The sequence below is a fragment of the Rutilus rutilus genome (assembly GCF_951802725.1).
Source record: "Rutilus rutilus genome assembly, chromosome: 10".
Taxonomy (NCBI): Eukaryota; Metazoa; Chordata; class Actinopteri; order Cypriniformes; family Leuciscidae; genus Rutilus; species Rutilus rutilus.
The window spans coordinates 40,034,648-40,055,508 of record NC_140215.1 but is presented as its reverse complement, the minus strand read 5'-3'; the positions used below and the strand labels follow the sequence as shown (position 1 = coordinate 40,055,508).

General features: G+C 38.5%; 2 protein-coding genes across 2 annotated transcripts in view; one reads left to right on the top strand and one right to left on the bottom strand.

The window, feature by feature from the left end:
- stac3 (SH3 and cysteine rich domain 3) overlaps positions 1 to 20,861 on the top strand; it is a 72,233-nt gene that overhangs the window by 20,439 nt on the left and 30,933 nt on the right. The gene's annotated exons all lie outside the window — the stretch shown is intronic.
- Positions 6,692 to 13,883, bottom strand: LOC311298338 (uncharacterized protein). Its single transcript, XM_084421164.1, has 5 exons — positions 13,671 to 13,883; positions 13,316 to 13,588; positions 13,040 to 13,167; positions 12,837 to 12,943; positions 6,692 to 12,738 (listed from the first exon to the last, which is right to left on the bottom strand). The coding sequence occupies exons 1-5, from the start codon at positions 13,810 to 13,812 to the stop codon at positions 12,603 to 12,605; spliced, it is 786 nt and encodes a 261-aa protein (XP_084277290.1). The 5' UTR covers positions 13,813 to 13,883; the 3' UTR covers positions 6,692 to 12,602.

The following is a 20,861-nucleotide window of genomic DNA, read 5'->3' as shown; positions in this document are numbered from 1 at the left end:
CCATAGACCGCCCAATTGCTCTGGTGGTCTCTTTGGTAGCTCTGAGAGATAAATCAGTGGCGTGATGAAGTTCACGAATTTTGTCACTATTAACTCCCTCACTCTTATCTAAATCCCCCAGCAGGTCAGCCTGATATGCCTGAAGCAGCGTCATAGTGTGAAGAAATGCTCCAGCCTGACCTGCTGCCATATAAGCTTTACCAAATAACATTGTTTTTTAATGGTTTAGTGGGAAAAACTGGAGCCTTCATGGAAGATGCTGAACCGGGCGACAGATAGCTCGCGAGCGTTTTTTCTGCCTCTCACTGTGCAGATTGGGAAAGAAAGGCAGGCTCCGTGATGGTGGTGAAATATTAGATGGCAGGAAACACTTGTCTAATTTACTTTTGGCGTGAGCGCCCTGATTCTCTGCTGGCCGTGAAATGTGTAACTTTTCAACAGCTCTAGATATAACATCCACCAACTCCTCATGTACTGGGTAAAGAGATGTCGATTCCTCTTCCCCCCTGATTGTGTCACCTTCAATACTGAGCACATCCACCTCCTCGGAGGAAGAGTACTGCAGCATTGGGCTCTCTCCCTGGGCGAGCTTCCGACACTGGGGATTGAGCGATGGATCTACCAGGTAAGGGAGGAGAAAGGGTCCTCGGATCCGTCTCCAACCCCGCTGAGAGATCCATTTGCGATCCCCAGGAAAGCCTTCTCCGTTCTGCCTCAGCAGACGACAGACAACAGTAAATATGACAGACAGGTTTGACACAGATCGCTTGCTGAGGCAACAGAAGCTAGTGCCGGTTGCACCGGATGTGCTTTTATCCTTTCCTGTGACGTTCACTCTCGCCATTGGACTAGTTGACATAGATGCTTCAGACACAATCACGTAGGAGGCGTTCCCAAAGCGTCATCGATGGGGAACTAAAACGCATAGTAATCCCAGACAATATATCCCTTATATATATTTTGTGTAGGAACACCAGTTTTGTTTTGTTTTTAAACACCAGTTAAATGAAAACAGAAAGACAAGTGTGAACGTGACATACAAAGTTAAAGAAACTTTTTTTGTTGTTGTCTAATCTAATACATAACTTATTGCAGCAGTACACAAGCTTACAAAAATTTATTTTTGATATTCTTTAAAATGTTATGACCCAGAAAACTACTGTATGAGGTAAAAAATCAGGTCTTTTGTTGTGTTTGTGGGTAGGATTTTTTACTCTTTTCAAAGAGGAAGTCAGAACCATTGAAGTGATGAGTAAACAAGATGGATGAAGTGTGCTTTATTAACTCCTGACAGAAACCACAAATTGATGACGAAGATTAGGCATTTTGTCGCTATCGTTGGTCATTAAGATGGCTGTTGCTAATGTGCCTTCCCGAGTTTTTTCCTGCCTTGCCATGGTTAGCCTGCTATGCCGTTAAGCACGTGGCTGCTGATCATTGAAATTTACCCATGAGTTATTGAAAAGCGACTTTGTGACACAAGCTAACATAGCGTTTACAGAAGGCAGTACAGCTACTGTCAAGTGCCTCACGAGACAGAATTCTGGTAATGTGGGATACTCTCTGATAATTTACCTTCTGCATATTTTTTTTATTATGATCCAAATCCAGATCCACTATTCTAAATAGCTTAAGAGCTCTATTATACTATACAGAATCAAAAAGAAACATTAAACACTGGATGGATGACACTTCCTCAAACACACATTGACCTTAAGCGTGGGCTAATGCTTCCTTTTCCCTCAAAAATAATGGGCGGTGGGTGTTCTCTTTCAATGCAAATAAGATTTTCTTCCACCTGGCCGAAAATGCTCCAAATGATCCGGTCTGTCTGGGGGTGGAGTCTCCATTCCCCTCGAGGCGGTCCGTTCTGGGACAGAATATCTGCTCTCGTGTTCATGGAGCTTGGCAAACGTATTGCTCTTACTGAGAGGAGATTGTCCTGTTCCCACAGGAGGCGGCAACGCACCAGTCTGTTCAGCAGATGGGACCTGAGACCCCCCTGGTGATTTAAATACTAGGTTACCACTGTCATGTTGTTCGACCGGACCAGGACATGGTGGCCTTGCCATTATTTCCAGGCAGTTGATGTTCCAGCCTGACATTGGCTCCGCCCAAGAACCAAAGGCCGGCCTGCCGTCACACAGGGTGCCCCAACCAGTCTTGGAGGCGTCTGTCAGACTACTTTCCTTTTGGAAACCGAGCACAATTCCACTTCCATCTGATACAGGTGTGGCGATTTCCAGGAGACCAGGGCTCTGATTCGGCCATGGGTCACCCTGAGAAACATATGGCTCTCGCGCCACACTCGTTCTGCGAGCGAATTGGAGCGAGTAACCCTTTTTATTGTCTCTAAAACCAAATTCGGCATGCCAGGAATGGCTTCCCAAGCCTGTCTCCGGGCGGCAAAGGGTTGGAGAGCCACACGCCGTACTGTGGTGGGGGGCTGATGCTTACAGCAGCATGAAACAGAGGAAGAATGCTCTTTTTGTGAAGGTGTTTGTTTTTAATCTGATTCGCCTTAACAGCGGGAAAAGGTCTGGGTGCCTGGTGGGGGGGAACCCTGCATGAGCCACACTCATGGCGTGACATTTTGCAAAAAACGTTGCTAAATTTGCTTTCGTCAGAAAGTCGTAGGGGAGAAGTGCAGAGTCAGCCTTGTCCCAGTTTAACAATACACTATAAGCAAACTGGGATAGTGTCAAAATCGCATAAAAAAACACTTTTAAACATCCTATAACAAAATATATAACAATCATAAATGATCCATGAGTTTTTTTACTTTTATAACCTCAACATTATTCACCTCAGAATGCTATGTCATTTTACTTACAATCACGGTTCACTGCAAGGTTGAATATGGTGTGCCACACCCCCGGAAGTGATGTCATAGCCACAAAACCATTTTTTTTTTCACATACTTGCTTATTATGAGCTCAGTGTTGATTTAGTTATTTTTAGTAATTAAAGCATATTTAAAGATATAAATTGAGAAGCTTAAATGTCTTTTACCCATCTTGGTAAAACCCATCTCTTACCCATTGTCCCACTTTACCAGTATTCAACCTACGAGAGCTTGTTGTAGTTACTAATTACCTATTCCAACAGTGTAATTTGAATTAATATGCACTGAACAGCACTTTGAATTGCCATTGTGTATGAAATGTCCTATATAAATAAACTTGCCTTGCCTAATTAGATCACTGTACTAATTACTCTCTCTAGAAAGTATTTAATTACTTATTACTTTCTAAATCAACCTCAACCAGCAGAATAGGAACCAGCGGCACCAAGGATTGAGTTTAGAACCACTGGTATAAACTAAAACAATTCTATATAAAACAATAGTGGGTTTAACATCAAAATGATCACTAAATAAATATGGGAAGTCCGATCTCAAGGCATCTCATTCATATTGTACAAATTCGTATGAATTAACCACCTTGTAAGAGTGAGGTTGTACGATTTAGCCACCTCATAAAGTGTATACGAATTGCCGTGAGATCGGATTGGTCTATACACAGTATTTAGCTCAATTACATCAGAAGCAACTGTTATTAAATAACAGAAAAATTAAGAGTAATCCCTTACTTTACTTTTTCGAGGGAAAAGTAATTTAATTACTGTAACTAATTACTAAGTAATTAGTTACACCCAACACTAGCGGTCAGTGAGTAGAGAATGTGATTACCTTATGAATATGTGAGAGACTTTTACTAGAAACTGATCTTACACTGGACAGAGCTGTTACCAGTGGCGTCATGCCCATTCAAAGTGAGGGGGCACGTGCCCCCTCAGATTTTTCCTCCCTGATAATTTTTTTGTCACAACTTTATACCAGAGCCTATAACGACTCAAATGTATTCTTCTGGATGTGTAATAAATCGGTCAGCATCAGCCCTTTTTCCTAATATGGCCTAATATGGTGTCTGTGTATCAAATCTAGAGCGCTACGCGCGTAGCTCTTTGCTGTGTATGTTCAAGCAACTTACTCGTCTCGTACGTTGAGCTGGCAATGTTTTACAGATGGTCTTGAAGTGGTAAGTGGGCAAAGCAACAAATCAGCATTGAATTAGTTATCGGATGATATTAAAAGGTATTGGGATTATTTGTGGTTGACCTGGAAATTTTAACTTGATCAAAAAGTTATGGATTTGATATTAGCTGCGAATTCAGAGCATTAACTTAAGTGGGGTCAGTGTAACGTTATCGATAGCTAGCCTAGTCTAACCGTAAACTAGTTGGCTAACGTTACTGCCATACAAAGCCATAGTAATGTTATCTGATCGGTTTTGAAACATCTGTTCTGTTTTGTCTTGTGTCAAAGTCTCCAGCTGGTTCAATTGTTTTCAGTTTCATAGAAACGAGGATGTTAAATTTGTTGTAGGCTAACTGCAAAATCCAACCGAACGTTATCAAGGCATCGACTTGATGTTTCTCCCATAGACTGTTATTCACGGTTCTTCACGGATCAGGCAGCTAATTCAAATGCAGTGAAAAAAGATAGGCTAACTTACCCGTTCGAAAGCTACAGCATAGTTGTTATACAGATCGCTATGACCGTGATGTAGGCTATACTGTGCGTTCAAATTCGCGCCTGCCGCGTCTAGTTGTACGCTTTCTTTCAAAGTCCTTCATCACATATTAATATTAAAATAACTTAATTTCAGAGCACCACAAAGTCAGACCTCATCACCTTTATGTACGTCTATGTACCTTTAATAAGATCGTTCTTAGGTCACATACCAATTTAAAATCATAACATAAAAACTGCAATGGTACTGTTTTTAAAATCATGTGTAGTAGCCCTAAGTGTGTGTAAACATGCTTTAATGAAGTAGACTTCAAAAGCTTTTGAATTTGAGCTTACAGTTCTTTCATCAACCTGTCTTTTACATAAACTTACAAAATAGATACTTTAACTTAGTCCTCAGATAGAGGAGGGTTGCTGCTAGCTCCGTTAAGGTATTTCTGTCCCTCCCAAACTGCATTGAAATGGTATGTTTAGCAGCCAGAATTAAAAACATTTCAGGGGGAGAAACCCCCTGACCCCTCCTAACATGATCCATATCACCCGTCAGAAAACAATTGCAACGTCTCAGATTGTGCCCCCCCAGAATTTTGGCTTGCATGACGCCCCTGGCTGTTACGATAGTGTAAGATTGAAAATAATCAAAGATATTTGAAGTCCCCTCTTTCTTACCCGAAGGACCATTGGGAATTCCTAAAGACAAAGAGGGGCTCGAGACCTGTAGGCCAAGATATCTGGACATTGGCCCTGCGTCTCAATGTCCATACCATCCATCCTAAACAGTGTGTGAGATTAAAATAAGTGTGTCCCAAAACAAAGTATGTTGAAAAGAGTATGCCAGAAGTACCCGGATGGTCTACTATTTCTGGTGGATTTTCGAAGTGTGGATCCGTGCTCACTATAACAGCTAATATTGCCCACAACCCAGGAACTACAAACACGAGTAAAAAGTGTTAAAAAAACCCTACAAAACATGGCAGATATGCGCGACCGACAGTGAGAGGTTTAGATAAAGGTTTGAGTGACTTGTCAAAATTTAACCTGATAAAAAAAAATAATTTATTATTTAATGTTACCCGTGTTATATTTCATCTGGAATAACATTGTGGACTTTTATAAAGATCCGTTTGGCCATTAACTTTTTAATGCATAATTAATAATGCATTAATATGAGGAGAGCTGAAAGACCCTGGACTGCAAATCAACGGGCTTCTGCATTTCTCTCCGATACGGTAGGAAATATAATGAAATGAAATGTGACAAGATGATTGACAGGTCAGTTTACTGTGACAGAATGCAACAGTTAAAGACGCAATTGTATGACGTGATAGTATGTCCCAAAGCTTGTCTACTCTTTACTACACACTCAAAAGGATCTACTTTTTCTTCACAAAAAGAGTACATACTCTTAGGGCGTAGTATAAGTAGGCGAACTGAGACGCAGCATGGGTGTCTTCTAATCGTCACACCTTTAGTACGATGGGGGAAGTTGTAATTATCTGATTGGTCAGTTTGAACGTCTCACATTTGGGTTTCGGTCACATGGTCAAGGAAGGGATAAAAGAAGATTGTAACAGTTGCTCTGTCTTTGTTATTATCTGGCTTTTCTTTGCGCTGGCTCTTTTCTTTTTTCTTTGTCTCTTTCTCTATACACTCTTTCGCTCTCATACAACAGTCAGAATTCAAATCCAGATTATTCCAGTTCATAGTTTAGCAACTACATTATGAAAACATGCTTTGTCTTTATTAATCAAATATATGGACAACAACCACATGACACATGACTGACATTAAATGACAACTAGAAGCAATATAGCAAATCCATGGAATATCAATTATTTTAATTTCCTTCTCTCTCTCTCTCTCTCTCTCTCTCTCTCTCTCTCTCTGAGCGGATGCTGTGAGTGAGTGGGCGGAGTCAGCGTGTGTGCCTGAGAGTGTTGCGGTGCGAGTGAGTCTATTCTTTCTTTCTTTCTTTTTACACTGTCCCTGTTTTGGGGTTTTTGGTTTAAAAATTGTTTGAAAAGAATACAAAGAAAGTTAAAGGAGTGGGGGTTTGAGGAACGCTGTTAACCAGCGCTTTGCTGGTTAGCAATGGCGGGTCCAAGCCAAACAAAGTTTGAGCAGCTTTTACGCAGGCACGGAATAAAACTCGCGCCTGTGATGAACTGCTCTGTGGAGGATTGTAGTTTGGCTGTGGGTAACGCTGTTGGTTTTAATAGCATAATATCTGCTTCTCGAATGAACAGTGCTGTGGTTATCTTCCTTGATACCATTGAGAATGTAAACAGTGTAGTGCAGACCGGAGTAGTAATTCAGGACACTTTTACTCCAGTAATACCGCTGGTTCAGCCGGCAAGAAAGATAACATTATCGAATGTACCACCTTTCATTAAGGATGAGCTCTTGATTAATGAATTGTCTAGGCATGGAAAAGTTGTCTCACAAATGAAAAGGATCCCATTAGGGTGTAAATCGCCTTTGCTTAAGCATGTTGTGTGTTTTAGACGGCAGCTACTTATGATTTTAAAGAGTGATTTGGATGAACTGAATGTGTCGTTTAAATTCAAAATTGACGGCTTTGATTACGTTGTATTTGTATCATCTGATACTATGAAGTGTTTTGGTTGTGGGCGAACAGGGCACGTTAGGCGTGCGTGTCCTGAGAGAGCAGATGAGTTAGACCCAGAGCCGGGGCCGAGCGGAGAAACCGCGCGCGATAACAGTAGCGCGATGGTGACGGAGGATTCTGTTAGTGAAGAAGATGATGATGGCAGTAATGCCGCGGGGCGAAATACAGAAAGTGGGGAGAAGGAAACTGATACAGTGTCTATTGTTGTTGTGGGGGGAAATACAGAAAATGTTGAGAAAAAACTGGTTACGGTGTCTACTGATGTTGTTAATGTGGCTGAGTGTATTGTGGAGGAGGAAGAGATGGTGACAGACATTGCTTGTGATGAAACACTTTTCAAAGTACCCAATACTAAGAGAAAGAGAAATAGGAAGAGTATGGAAACGGCTAAAATGAGCAGACAAACAAAAACAGAGTCTGATAAACTTGATACTGAAGGCAGGATGATTGATGATTCTGATGGTGAAGTAGTGGATAGTAGGACAGGACGAAGTCGACGCAGTGATTACAACTTTGACAAAATAAAATCATTCCTGCAAAGAACGAAAAATGTGAAAAATGTCCAGTTTGAGGATTTTTTTGCTGACCGCAGAATGTTTATTAACTCAGTGACAATGCTAATGAGAAGTGAAGGAGGGGAACAGTTTACAGTTCAAGAAATATACAGATTAAAGAAACTTGTTTCCAAACTGAAATTAGAAGTACAAACTGATGATGGCTTCGAAACCACATAATCGCTGTTTCCCCATGTTTTTGTTTGGTTTATGTCCCCTCATACTATTTATTTTAATGAGTGTGATGAGGGTGAGCTCTCTTAATTTGAATGGAGCCCGAGATATACATAAAAGAGCAATGCTGTTTGAGCTTATCAGACAAAAGAATATTGATGTAACATTTGTCCAAGAAACACACAGTGACTGTATTAATGAAATTGACTGGAAAAAAGAGTGGGAGGGTGAAGTGTTTCTTACTCACATGAGCTCTACTAGAGGAGGGGTGGCAGTCCTTATTGCTAAGAATTTCTCACCTATCTCATGTGAGGTTAAACATGTGATACCTGGCAGACTATTATTTTTAAGGGCTCAGTTTGAAAAATTCAAGGCTGTTTTTATTAATGTTTATGCCCCAACAAATGGTAATGAAAGAGTACTCTTTCTCAAAAATGTAAGTACAATTCTACAGAATTGTAGTTCTGATGATTTTTTGTTTTTGGGCGGGGACTTTAATTGTACAGGGAATTATAGTCTAGATCGGAATCATGTGGAACCTCATGCTGCTTCGAGTCGTGCTTTAAATGAACTGATTGAGACTCATAGTTTATGTGATCTATGGAGGGATCTAAATAATAATGTAAGACAATACACGTGGTTGCATAATAGAGAGAATTTCATTTCTTTAGCCAGATTGGATAGGTTTTATTGTTTCAAGCATCAGTTTAATGTTGTGAAAAGTTGTTTTATTACACCAACTGGTTTTTCTGATCATTGTTTAGTCACATGTAATGTGTTTATAACAAATGTGAAGCCAAAAAGTGCATATTGGCATTTTAACACTTCCCTGTTAAGTGATGTGAATTTTAGAGGTGTTTTTGTTTCTTTTTGGAATGATTTTAAATTAAGAAAACCATGCTTTGAAAATTTACGTCAGTGGTGGGACTGTGGAAAGGTTGAAGTGAAAGTACTTTGTCAACAGTATACTTTCAGTGTCTCTCGGGACATCACTAGATCAATGAAAAAACTTGAATCTGAAATAATGGAGGCACAAGGGTTAGCAGAGAATACTGGGGAGGGAAGACATATCGAGACACTTAAATCTAAGACATCTCTTCTGTCAGATTTGCTCGGCATTAAAGCAAAGGGGGCTTTGGTCCGATCTCGTTTTCAAAATTTAACGCAAATGGATGCCCCATCTAAGTTTTTCTTTAGTCTCGAAAAAAAGAACGGTCAGAGTCGCTATATTCACTCCTTACGCTCTGAAAACGGGCAGGAATTGACAAAGACATCTGAAATTAGAAAACGAGCTGTACAGTTCTATGAAAAATTGTATAGTAGTGAATATAGAAAGGACGAGGAGTTGTCTGCTTGCTTCTATGAAGGTCTGCCAAATGTCTTGGAGGACTCAAAGGCAGAGCTGGAGAGGCCTCTTTCGGAAGAGGAGCTTCTGAACGCTCTCAAGGGCATGGAGAGTGGAAAAGCTCCTGGGATGGATGGACTCCCAGCTGAGTTTTATAAAGAGTTTTGGGCTGTGCTGGGCGAGGACCTGCTGGCTGTCCTGAATGAAAGCTTGGCTGATGGCTCTTTGCCCCTGAGCTGTAGGAGAGCAGTGATCACATTGCTACCCAAAAAGGGTGATTTGCAGGAGATTAAGAACTGGAGACCTGTGAGTTTGCTTTGTTCTGATCTCAAAGTCCTTTCAAAGACTCTGGCTAATAGACTGAGAAAAGTGATGGGGCAGGTAATTCATTTTGATCAGACATATTGTGTGCCGGGCAGGTCAATCACAGATAATGTCTGTCTCATACGGGATATTTTAAGTGTTTCGAGTCTTTTAGGGGTAAATTTGGGGTTTATCTCTATTGACCAAGAGAAGGCTTTCGATAGAGTTGAGCACCAGTATCTATGGGACACCCTAGAAGCTTTTGGTTTTAGTTCTGTTTTTGTTGATATGATTAAAGTGTTGTACCAGGACACTGAGAGTTTACTGAAGGTCAATGGTGGTTTGAGTGCCCCGTTTAAAGCTAGTAGAGGAATCAGACAAGGTTGTGCACTGTCTGGTATGCTTTACTCCTTAGCTATTGAACCAATGCTGAATAAATTAAGAGATAGGATTAAAGGTTTAACATTGAATCATGATATACAACATCAAATTTCAGCTTATGCCGATGATGTTATGGTTTTGGTAAATGGGCAACAAGACATTAATCAGCTGGTTTCTGTTGTTAATGATTTTGGAATAATTTCAGCTGCAAAAATTAATTGGGAGAAGAGTGAAGCACTGGCTGTTGGGAAATGGGAGGAAGGGATGCCAAAACTACCTGGTGGGATGAGTTGGAAGAAAGAAGGGTTAAAATATTTAGGAGTACATCTTGGGGATTTAAACACCCAACAAAAGAACTGGGAAGGGGTGATTGAAAAGATAGAAGGAAAATTGAAAAAATGGAAATGGATTCATTCTCAATTGTCATTTAGAGGGAGAGTTTTAATAATCAACAACTTGGTTGCCTCTACATTGTGGCATAGGTTATCTTGTGTGGACCCACCTGTTGGACTACTGTCCCGATTACAGGTAATCCTAGTGAATTTTTTTTGGGATTGTTTACACTGGGTTCCCCAAAGTGTGCTCTTTCTTCCGAAAGAAGAGGGAGGACAAGGCTTGGTGCACTTACCGAGCAGACATGCTACTTTTCGTCTGCAGTTTATTCAGAAATTTCTGACTGGCCCTGTTGAGCTGGTGTGGAGGAAGATGGCAAAAACGATTTTGCATACAGTAGACGGACTTGGACTGGATGCTGCGCTGTTTCTAATGGATGCTAAGCAACTACGATTTGCTGGAGTGCCTCGATTTTATTGTGAACTTTTCAAAGTGTGGGGACTTTTAAAGGTTTGCAGACTGGAGGAGACCAATTCTTTGTTCTGGCTACTCGAAGAACCTCTAATCAGAGGAGCTCGCATGGATATTATGGGTGAGAATGTTCTGGGACTTACGCAGATACTGTGTGCTTCTAAAACTGTGGCATTGAGGCACATAGTTAACGTGGCTGGACCTGAGATGAATGATATAAATGCAGTAGCTACTATGTTGGGTCAGAGGTCAATGCGCCACACGCTAACCATAATGGATATGTGGAAAACAAGACTGACAAAGGAGGAATTGACTTTAATAAAGGATTTTAAGAATGGAAGAGTAACTCCGGACATTAGAGACCCTTTTCCAAAACTTGGGATTACACCAGACTTAAAAGAAATGTCAGGTCCTTTGTTGGATCTCAACGGACTGCAAGATTTAGATCTGAATGAAGTCGGAGGGAAAGTGATGTATAAATGCTTTGTAAAAGTTTTTAATAAAGGAACACTAAATGGGAGGGTTGATACAGTTTGGAGGGATAAGCTTGGGTTGAAAGAGGATATGAAACCTGTGTGGAGGGTGCTGTACAAACCACCATTGACCAAACGATCTGGTGACTTACAATGGCGAATATTGCATGGGGCTGTGGCTGTCAACGCTTTTGTTTCAGTCATTAATCCAGATACTGATGATAAATGTGTGTTTTGTGGATCTAGAGAAACTATTTTTCACTGTTATTTGGAATGTAAAAGACTTCAAACGCTTTTTAATTTGTTGGATTTGTTATGTGGTAAATGTGGGGAAAAGTTTACTCCAGATGTTTTTATTGTAGGGGCAGGATACAATCAAAAGCAAAAGATTAAATGGCAGCTGCTTAATTTTCTGTTTGGACAGGCAAAGCTTGCAATTTATAAAACAAGGAAGAACAGAATAGAAAATAGTGGTGGTCATGAGATTACAGCCTTATTTAAAGCTTTTATTAAGTCAAGAATTGTTGTGGAGTTTAAGTATTACAAAGCAATGAATGACATAGAAACTTTCAAATTACAGTGGTGTTATAATTCTGTTTTTTGTACGGTTGTGGAGGAGGAGTTATTTTTTGAATTTGTGTGGATTTGAAATTGTTGTAATGTTTATTCTTTTGTATTTGGAAGAATTTGGAAGAAAGTAATTTCCATTGTTTTATATTTTTCAAAACCTTTTTTTTTTCTTTTTCAAAGAACGAAAGGCTTATTACAGCTGATATTATCAGCCTAAAAGTGTAAATGAACTACATCATTGTGTGAGCTTTAGTGAAGTCAACTCAGCAACGTTTTATACTGTGTTGATACAAAAAGCATTTAAATGTTGAACAGACCTAAAGAAGCTACTGTACATTAAGCTACTGATATGACTGGAGTCTTCATCTCATGAGAGATCACATCATTTATTTTAATCAGTTAACTTTGTTTGCTTTAGTAAACAAGTTCACTTTTAATAAGAACTTTTTAGGGGCGAAATTGTTCATCTGGGGGAAGTTATGAAACTTAGGGCTGGTTTAATTAATGCAAAAAACCTAAATAAAATAATACAAAAATATTTGCATACAATAAAGTTTAAAATTGTTAATTGACCCTCCGGTCAAATTGTTCAAAAAAATCAATACTGTAAAGGCTGAAGATCATTAAAGGGCATTTCAAAAAGTTGCCATGTTTTAATGTGACCTTCATGTAACAAAAATACTTAATAAAATAGTTTCAACTAAAAAAAGTGGATGAAGCTGAAGAAACACCCATGTTCCACATATCTTTCATCATCAGGTGAATGGACAGACATACTGAACTAGGAAACACCTTTATGTATTTTTTTACCTAAACCTGCAGTTTATGGATTGACTTATTTTAAGATGGCGTCCTCACAGATCCACTGAAAAACACGATTACATGGATAATCAGACAATCCTGGCCCATAATTTAGAGCACAATCTTCATCAATTCCGCCATAACTATTTGGCTCTCCAGACGCCCAGAGCCTGAAATTAAAGATCAGCATTTGCTTTCTGTGTGATATGATACTGACTGTGAGGATCATTTATTAGACAATAATCAGTTGAATTCAGTGATTTCTCACCCAGAGGTCAGTGTGCTGTTATCAACCCATTTCCATCTGCCCTCCACATCACGGTCAGTCAGACCAGTCCAGACAGTTAAATCAGCAGATATATTCTTAACAAACCCCTGAGAAAGCGAAACAATAACACATTTAGATCTTAAAGAGAATTAACAATTTTCTTCCTATAAACTGTCATCCAGTCAGAAAATGAGTTTACTCACTTGTTCTTCTCTGTTGTTTATGATGATCAGATCGGCTCCTCTCTCTGTACAGTATCTTCTGCTCTCAGTCCAGTTCTTCTTCTCAGAGGACATGAAGTAAAGACTGGATTTATAGAAAATCCATCGATCTGTAAACACAACCAGTTTAGGTTTAAGCACTTTATTCCCATCACACTGATCTACAAACTTATTTTTAACCAGGTTCACCTAAATAATTAGTAATGTATCCTGTAAAAACGAAACAACCAAGTTTAATTTTTAATATACTTTGTTTACCCTTTACACGAAGACTTTTTGACAGTTCATTTTTCTCCTTATTTAACTGGTCTCTGTGTTTAATCAGCTCAAGGTTACTTGATGATAATCCATCTCTCTCTTTTGTCAATTGCGTGTTCCTGGTAAGAAGCTCATCTCTCTCTTCAGTGCAGTTAGTGCTCTTTGTCTTGATGTGGACACACAGCACTATGACCGCAGTCAGCAGAAGAACACACAGCAGAGCCAAACACACGAGAGCTGCTCTGGAGCTTCTGTTCCTCACAGTATCACTTCCTGAACACCACAGATATGAAGATCAACGCTAATTGCTCATATTACTCAAATGTGTGTGTTATAATGAAATGAATCTCAGTACCTGTGTGTTGAGGTGTTCGGGAGTTCTCTGTTTCTGTCCTGACATCAGAACCGTTTATAGGATCCTCATTAGCATAGATATTCATCTCTTCTTCATCTACTCTGTCCATGCCATCTTGAATGTTCATATTGCCGTAAGACATATTCAGTCTGCTGAAGTAGATGTGAGATTATTAGAAGTTGTTTCTTCAAGTGGATTGCACTGCTCTGAACTTCTGCTTTTGAGCTTTACTTTCAGCAGACACAACCACTTTGGTCAAGATCATGTGATATCCAGATCGGGGGCTAAAAAAACCTCTTTGCTGACTATTGACAAAAAACATAATTTTTTTTTCAGTAAAAAGTATTTATTTGTACTTGTGCATTTATGTCTTGTGTTTAGATTAAGTTAATAGACCTGCACAGCTACCAGAGCTCATTTCACTATATACTGTAATTAGAGATCAACTGAAATAATTTGGATCTTGACTGTTTGACATAAATTTTGACATCTTTACTTCAACAAGTACTTATAAATATATGTACAAAATTCTGTTTATGGGTGTGAGTTTTAAGTTTGGGAGGAAGACATGTGGTATTTTTAAAAGAGGGAACACTTTACATAAAATGTGTCAGACGAGGCCTTACTGTTACATACTGTACATGCAAATTCACACACTCGCTATAAATCAATAAAGCGTAAATGGTTTTCATTTCATATATATATATATATATATATATATATATATATATATATATATATTAAAGTTGATAGGATGTGTTCAAAAAGAGAAAAAAATCCTTTCACAATATGCCACATGGTATGTTTCACACATCGCCTACCGGTTTCATCTAAATGGTGTAAGATAAGAAAAGACCAGAGCTGCCAACCTAAATAGGAGCATTAAAATTCTGCATTGAATAAGAAATTATTAATAGAAAATCATAATGCATAAACGTGATTGCCTTTTCTGACTTGTGGTAGTGTACTGAGACCGTTTCCCAGCTAACACAGTACATTGTGACGACGTCGACAGTTAGTCGTCATTTGGTCAGCGTGACATTACTTTATGATAACGTTGTGGGGACATCGGGGTTAAGTTCCATCTTTTAGAATCTTGGCTAACGTTCCAGAAATGTTGTGTGCACATCCTCAAAAGATGTTGCTAGTTTATCCCAAGGAGAACGTTGTAGAGACATGGTCGACTGGTTTCCATTTTCATTTTCACATTTATGAGGAAAAAACAATGTTACGGACGTGACCGCTCTGAAAGTGGAATTAAAAGACTGCTTTAAAACTTTCACAGAGACCTCAAACAGAAAGCACAAAGCCTTAAAGTGAATTTCTTTTTGTATTTATTGTAATTAATTTCATATTCATCTGTCAACGTTTTTATCCAAGGCCATAGCAAGTGCTATTAGCTTGGTGAAATACATCAAGTGAAATGAAATCTTAAGTCCATGTCCAACTATAAATTGTAAGGAATTTATATCTTTGATTTCATAGAAACACTTTACAATAAGGTTAATTTGTTTATTATTCATGTATTAACTAACATGAACTAACAACGAGCAGCACTTTTACAATTGTTAACTGTATTTGTTAATCATACAATATTATTTTATATTTTTATTATTACACGAATTAGTTAATAATAATACACATGTTTATTGTTTGTTCATGTTATGTCACAGTCAGTGCATTAACTAATGTTAACAAATACAACTTTTGATTTTAATAATGTCTTAGTAAATGCTGAAATAACTAAGATTAATAAATGCTGTAGAAGTGCAGTTCATTATTTCATGTTAACAAATTTAACTAATGAAACCTTATTGTAAAGTGTTACTGATTTCATGATAGCTAACACTTTCATGCATATAATACTTACATCAAATTTGCAACATCAACAAAACTAAACATGAATTCCTCATAATTACCTTCTTGATTTGCACTGTTTTGTTTGGTAAAGTAAATCATATTTAGTAATATTATATATCATTTCCCTATTTTCGTTTGATGTGTAATGCTAATTGTATCAACGTCTTTTCATAGAATGCCAAGGAAAGAAAGGATAAAAAGAAAGAAAAACAAGGAACTCTTCTTTTTTTGTGTGTGCCCTTTGTGGTCCTTCCGCCCCAGCCCCTGAGGAGGTCTGTGCACGCCACTGTGGCAACTCATTATCTGCTAATGTGAACATGCCTACGGAGAGCGCACGCTATTGAAACGCAAATGATCTGAGGCAATCCATGCAAACCTGTCAACACCCACATCAACTCGATAAAAAACATCAAGTTTAATCAGATTCATGTACTTTATGTTGTCTTGGGACACTGTTAAGTAGGGCTGCACGATACTGGGAAAACAGGTTTAATGGAGACACGTCAGCCAGACATTTTGTGCGAAACTTATATGACTGCAGTCTTGCATGAATATACATGGTTTGAAACATCTCAAAAAGCACTACAATTTTAGCATCTTTAAACTGCTTTAACCTGCTGTGCCAAAAACACTTTAGAGGAAGTAGAATAATAAGTGTTTTCTCACTAAGAGACACAGGGCTGCCAACTCTCACGCAATTGACACTTTTCACAGATCTAGTCAAGTCAAGTCAAGTCAAGTATATTTGTATAGCGCTTTTCACAATACAAATTGTATCAAAGCAGCTTCACAGTATTCAATTAAAATAATACAACAAAGTTTGTTTCTAGTGGAATTTATTGATTGATGAAAATAAATTAATATTCCCAAAATATCCCCAACTGAGCAAGCCAAAGGCAACAGTGGCAAGGAACCGAAAAACTCCATCAAGTGACCTAATGGTGTCCTAAAACTCCATCAGGTGACCTAGTGGAGAAAAAAAAAAAACCTTGGGAGAACCCAGGCTCAGTCGGGGGCCAGTTCTCCTCTGGCGTTTATGAACTAGAGACCGGATTTAACTGTAAGATTAAAAATATTATATGAATGCCTGACTGAAGAGATGCGTCTTTAATCTAGTTTTAAACTGGGAGAGCGAGTCTGAGCAACGAACAGTATCAGGAAGGCTATTCCAGAGTTTTGGAGCTAAATGTGAAAATGCTCTCCCTCCTTTGGTGGATCTGGATATCCTAGGTATGACCAAATGCCTTTAATTTAGTGATCTTAAAGAGCGCAATGTTAAATAGACTGGAGCTAAGCCGTTTAGGGCTTTATAAGTCAGTAGCAATACCTTGTAACAGATCTCTCAGATTCCGCAGTTTTATTACAAAATTCAAACAATAGCGTTTTGGCGATTGTAAATGTGACGTGACAGATCGTGGTCGTGAACAATGTTCCCTCTAAGCTGCGCGCAGCGCGCGGCCGCGCAGGCCAATCAAAGTGGCCGCGCAATAGATTTTTCAGACCGCGCAAATTATTATTTTTTTCTTCAGGGGTTAAACATCTGAGCATCAAAGGCGATGCAGGCTAGGTAATAAACATTTAAAATACTGACATGTGACAACCAAGCTGGATGTACGTTAGAATGTTTACATACCGTAAAACTTCAAATAATAGCCGAGTCCCAAATAGACGTCTCTTTTACACGCCTGGTGTGGATACAGGTTTGGATAAATAAAGGCCGGTCTCTAATAGAGGCCCGGTCTGTTTTTTAGTTTCGGGTTGTATTTAATCTTCTAAAACCCGTCAGATCATCGGTTTAAGCCAGTTCTATGGTGCAGATTGCGCATGCAAGAGAGCCCTGCGCATCTGGGCGGGAGCTGTAAGCGCAAGCAAGGCAGGCAGAGAGAGTTAGCGCCACGTCGCGTCTATGACAACTCGAGGTATCACCATAGACAGTAAAAGAAATGGACACAGCGACCCCATTGGATTCAACGGAGACAAAGTTAAGTCAATTAGAAACTCTTACTTCCTGGGGGTCGAGCGTACTGCGCAGACTCAAACTGAGCTTGACGACGTAGATGTGACGTGAGCAACCCGTCTGTCTTCTAGTAGCTGTGCCAAGAGAAATCTGAATCATTCCCTTCCGAAACTTGCAGAGACAGAGAGTGTGAGTAGGAGCTGTCCATGAGCTGGAGCAGGAGCAACTTTTGCTATGTATTCTGATTAATTATTTTGTCACTTTGCCTCCACGTCCCCCCGATTGCGCGCGAGCTTCTCCTCCTGTCCATACGGTAATTCTCTACTGTGCGACAGAGAGTCGCGTGGTTATGACGCAATCGTTAGCTTATTTTTACAAAAATTGCTTCTACGGAGCCATAACGTAAGATACAAGGTAATGAAGCCTTTTATACATTTTCGTGTTTCTTTAGAAATAAATAATGGACAAATGGAGTCTTTAAACGCCTCAGATGTGAAGTTATTCGCTGTCAAAGTGACGCCAAAATGAATGGGAGTCAATGGGATGCTTACAGCAGGTGGGGGTCCGCTAGCCAATGGCGGCGCCCGGGGGTACCTTCAAAATAATAGAAAACCCTGCCCCCCTGGGTATCACACACCGGACTAGAAGCGTCGCGTCACGTCCATGACTATTCGAGGTATCGCAGACCGCACCGGACGCGCACTTTGTCAGTTTATGGCCAGCAATATAGTTATGTTTAAGGACATTGTGGACTTAAGATCATGTCTGTAGCTACTATATGATTGTACTGTACAAATACAATCGTTGCTAAGTCTGCAGTCTGAATTCACTTTACCTCAGAGCATCCGTTTACTGAATGAATTGAGAATATCACCTGAAAATCCGATAACATCAGCAGTTTCCATTCAACCAGCTGATTTCTGTAAATGAATGTCAAACTAAATGTATATTGCAGCACAGGGTGAAGTTTCACTAAATTAAAGGCCTGTCTCAAATAACGTTACAAGCCGGTGCAGTTCGGCGATTGGGGAAAATAAAAGCCCGGGCTATTATTTGAAGTTTTACGGTACGCATACATATCCTTTAGGCCAGTGGTTCTCAAACTTTTTACACCAAGTAAGTTACCACCTCAGAAAATATTTGGCTCTCCAAGCTCACATAATGGCCAATATTAAAATACAGGGTAACACTTTAAAATACGGATCCTTCGTTAATGAATAACTACACAGGAACAAATGAGTAACACAATATTAACAATTTAGTAACTACAGTTAACTAACAAGTAATTCTGATTAACGAATTAGTAAGTAATAGCACACAGATTTAAGTGGTAGTTCACTATTAACTAATCAATAACTACTATTTTTTTAATACTTCCCAGAGAACTACAGAATTTTTTACAGATTTAAGTGGTAGTTCACTAATAACTAATTAATAACTACAATTGTTTAATACTTCTCAGAGAAATAATGAAAAAAATTCACAATTCATGCAAAACTTAATAACTAATGCAGGAAAAATTACTAGCACTAGATTAACATTACTGCTAGATACTGTACACTAATTATCAATATGTAGTAGCGTAGCAGACTTATGATTTGGGAAAGCTGTCAATAATTAGCCTATGCGCTGTCTTTTAGAGAACTATTCATAAACTAAATTTTTAAGAATTGTTTTTTATAAATGCACTTGTCTGGAACACTTACCCTGTGGCCGATTTTCCGGCATTCCTCTGGACTGGCTTTGAATAACTAGACTCATCATGGTGAGTACTGGAACATACTGAGTCATCAGCCATCCAAATACCAGTTATTTTATTATTTAACCTACCTCTCAAAATTGTTTTTATGTATGTCTCTTTGTTCATATGTATATATATATATATAAATATGTGTGTGTATATATATCCTGTGAATGATTAGATGATTCTACCCTTTCGGGTTGGCTCTTCATTAGTAACTACAGCATGGAATCATGATAACTAGTAATGACTCAAGTGTTAATGCATACTTTTATAGGACTTACAAATTATTTGGATCCGTATTCTAAAGTGAAGATCATGTTAACTAACTAGTAATGACTCAAGTGTTACTACATACCCCTATTTGGATCCGTATTCTAAAGTGAAGATCATGTTAACTAACTAGTAATGACTCAAGTGTTACTACATACCTCTATAGGAACTACTAATTATTTGGATCCGTATTCTAAAGTGAAGATCATGTTAACTAACTAGTAATGACTCAAGTGTTACTACATACCCCTATTTGGATCCGTATTCTAAAGTGAAGATCATGTTAACTAACTAGTAATGACTCAAGTGTTACTACATACCCCTATAGGAACTACTAATTATTTGGATCCGTATTCTAAAGTGAAGATCATGTTAACTAACTAGTAATGACTCAAGTGTCTCAAATGACTCAAGCTATAATAAAATAACTGGTATTTGGATGGCTGATGACTCAGTATGTTCCAGTACTCACCATGATGAGTCTAGTTATTCAAAGCCAGTCCAGAGGAATGCCGGAAAATCGGCCACAGGGTAAGTGTTCCAGACAAGTGCATTTATAAAAACAATTCTTAAAAATTATTTAGTTTATGAATAGTTCTCTAAAAGACAGCAGTGCATAGGCTAATTATTGACAGCTTTCCCAAATCATAAGTCTGCTAAGCTATTACATATTTATAATTAGTGTACAGTATCTAGCAGTAATGTTAATCTAGTGCTAGTAATTTGTCCTGCATTAGTTATTAATTAGTTTTGCATGAATTGTGAATTTTTTTCATTATTTCTCTGGGAAGTATTGAAAAATAGTAGTTATTGATTAGTTATTAGTGAACTACCACTTAAATCTGTAAAAAAATTCAGTAGTTCTCTGTGAAGTATTAAAAAATAGTAGTTATTGATTAGTTAATAGTGAACTACCACTTAAATCTGTGTGCTATTACTTACTAATTCGTTAATCAGAGTTACTTGTTAGTTAATTGTAGTTACTAGATTGTTAATATTGTGTTACTCATTTGTTCCTGTGTAGTTATTCATTAACAAAGGATCCGTATTTTAAAGTGTTACCAAATACAGTAGCATAGTATAGTATTCAGCTACAGTTATGCACAGGTCAAAAACTAGGCAGTTTTATTTATAATAAGAATATTTATTGTTGTCAGACACTTTAAACATTGTAACAACACAGTTTTAAAATCAACACTGTTCTGCTTACATACAGGTACTTTTTTTAATGATTAAATTAAAATGTATTGCACCTAAAAGTGAAATAAAACTGTACTTACAGATACAGCTGCTCCCCGAGCATAAGCTTTTCAAGGCGACCGTTATAGATCATATCACTTTGTTTCCATGGTGACGCGTC

What these genes read in the sequence shown, in the direction of transcription:
- LOC311298338 (XM_084421164.1), bottom strand. Translation starts at nt 13,812, where the DNA reads ATGTCTTACGGCAATATGAACATTCAAGATGGCATGGACAGAGTAGAT. An exon ending in CCGAACACCTCAACACACAG is followed by an intron (nt 13,589 to 13,670) that starts GTACTGAGATTC and finishes TGTGGTGTTCAG; the next exon opens with GAAGTGATACTGTGAGGAAC. An exon ending in TAAACAACAGAGAAGAACAA is followed by an intron (nt 12,944 to 13,039) that starts GTGAGTAAACTC and finishes TCGCTTTCTCAG; the next exon opens with GGGTTTGTTAAGAATATATC.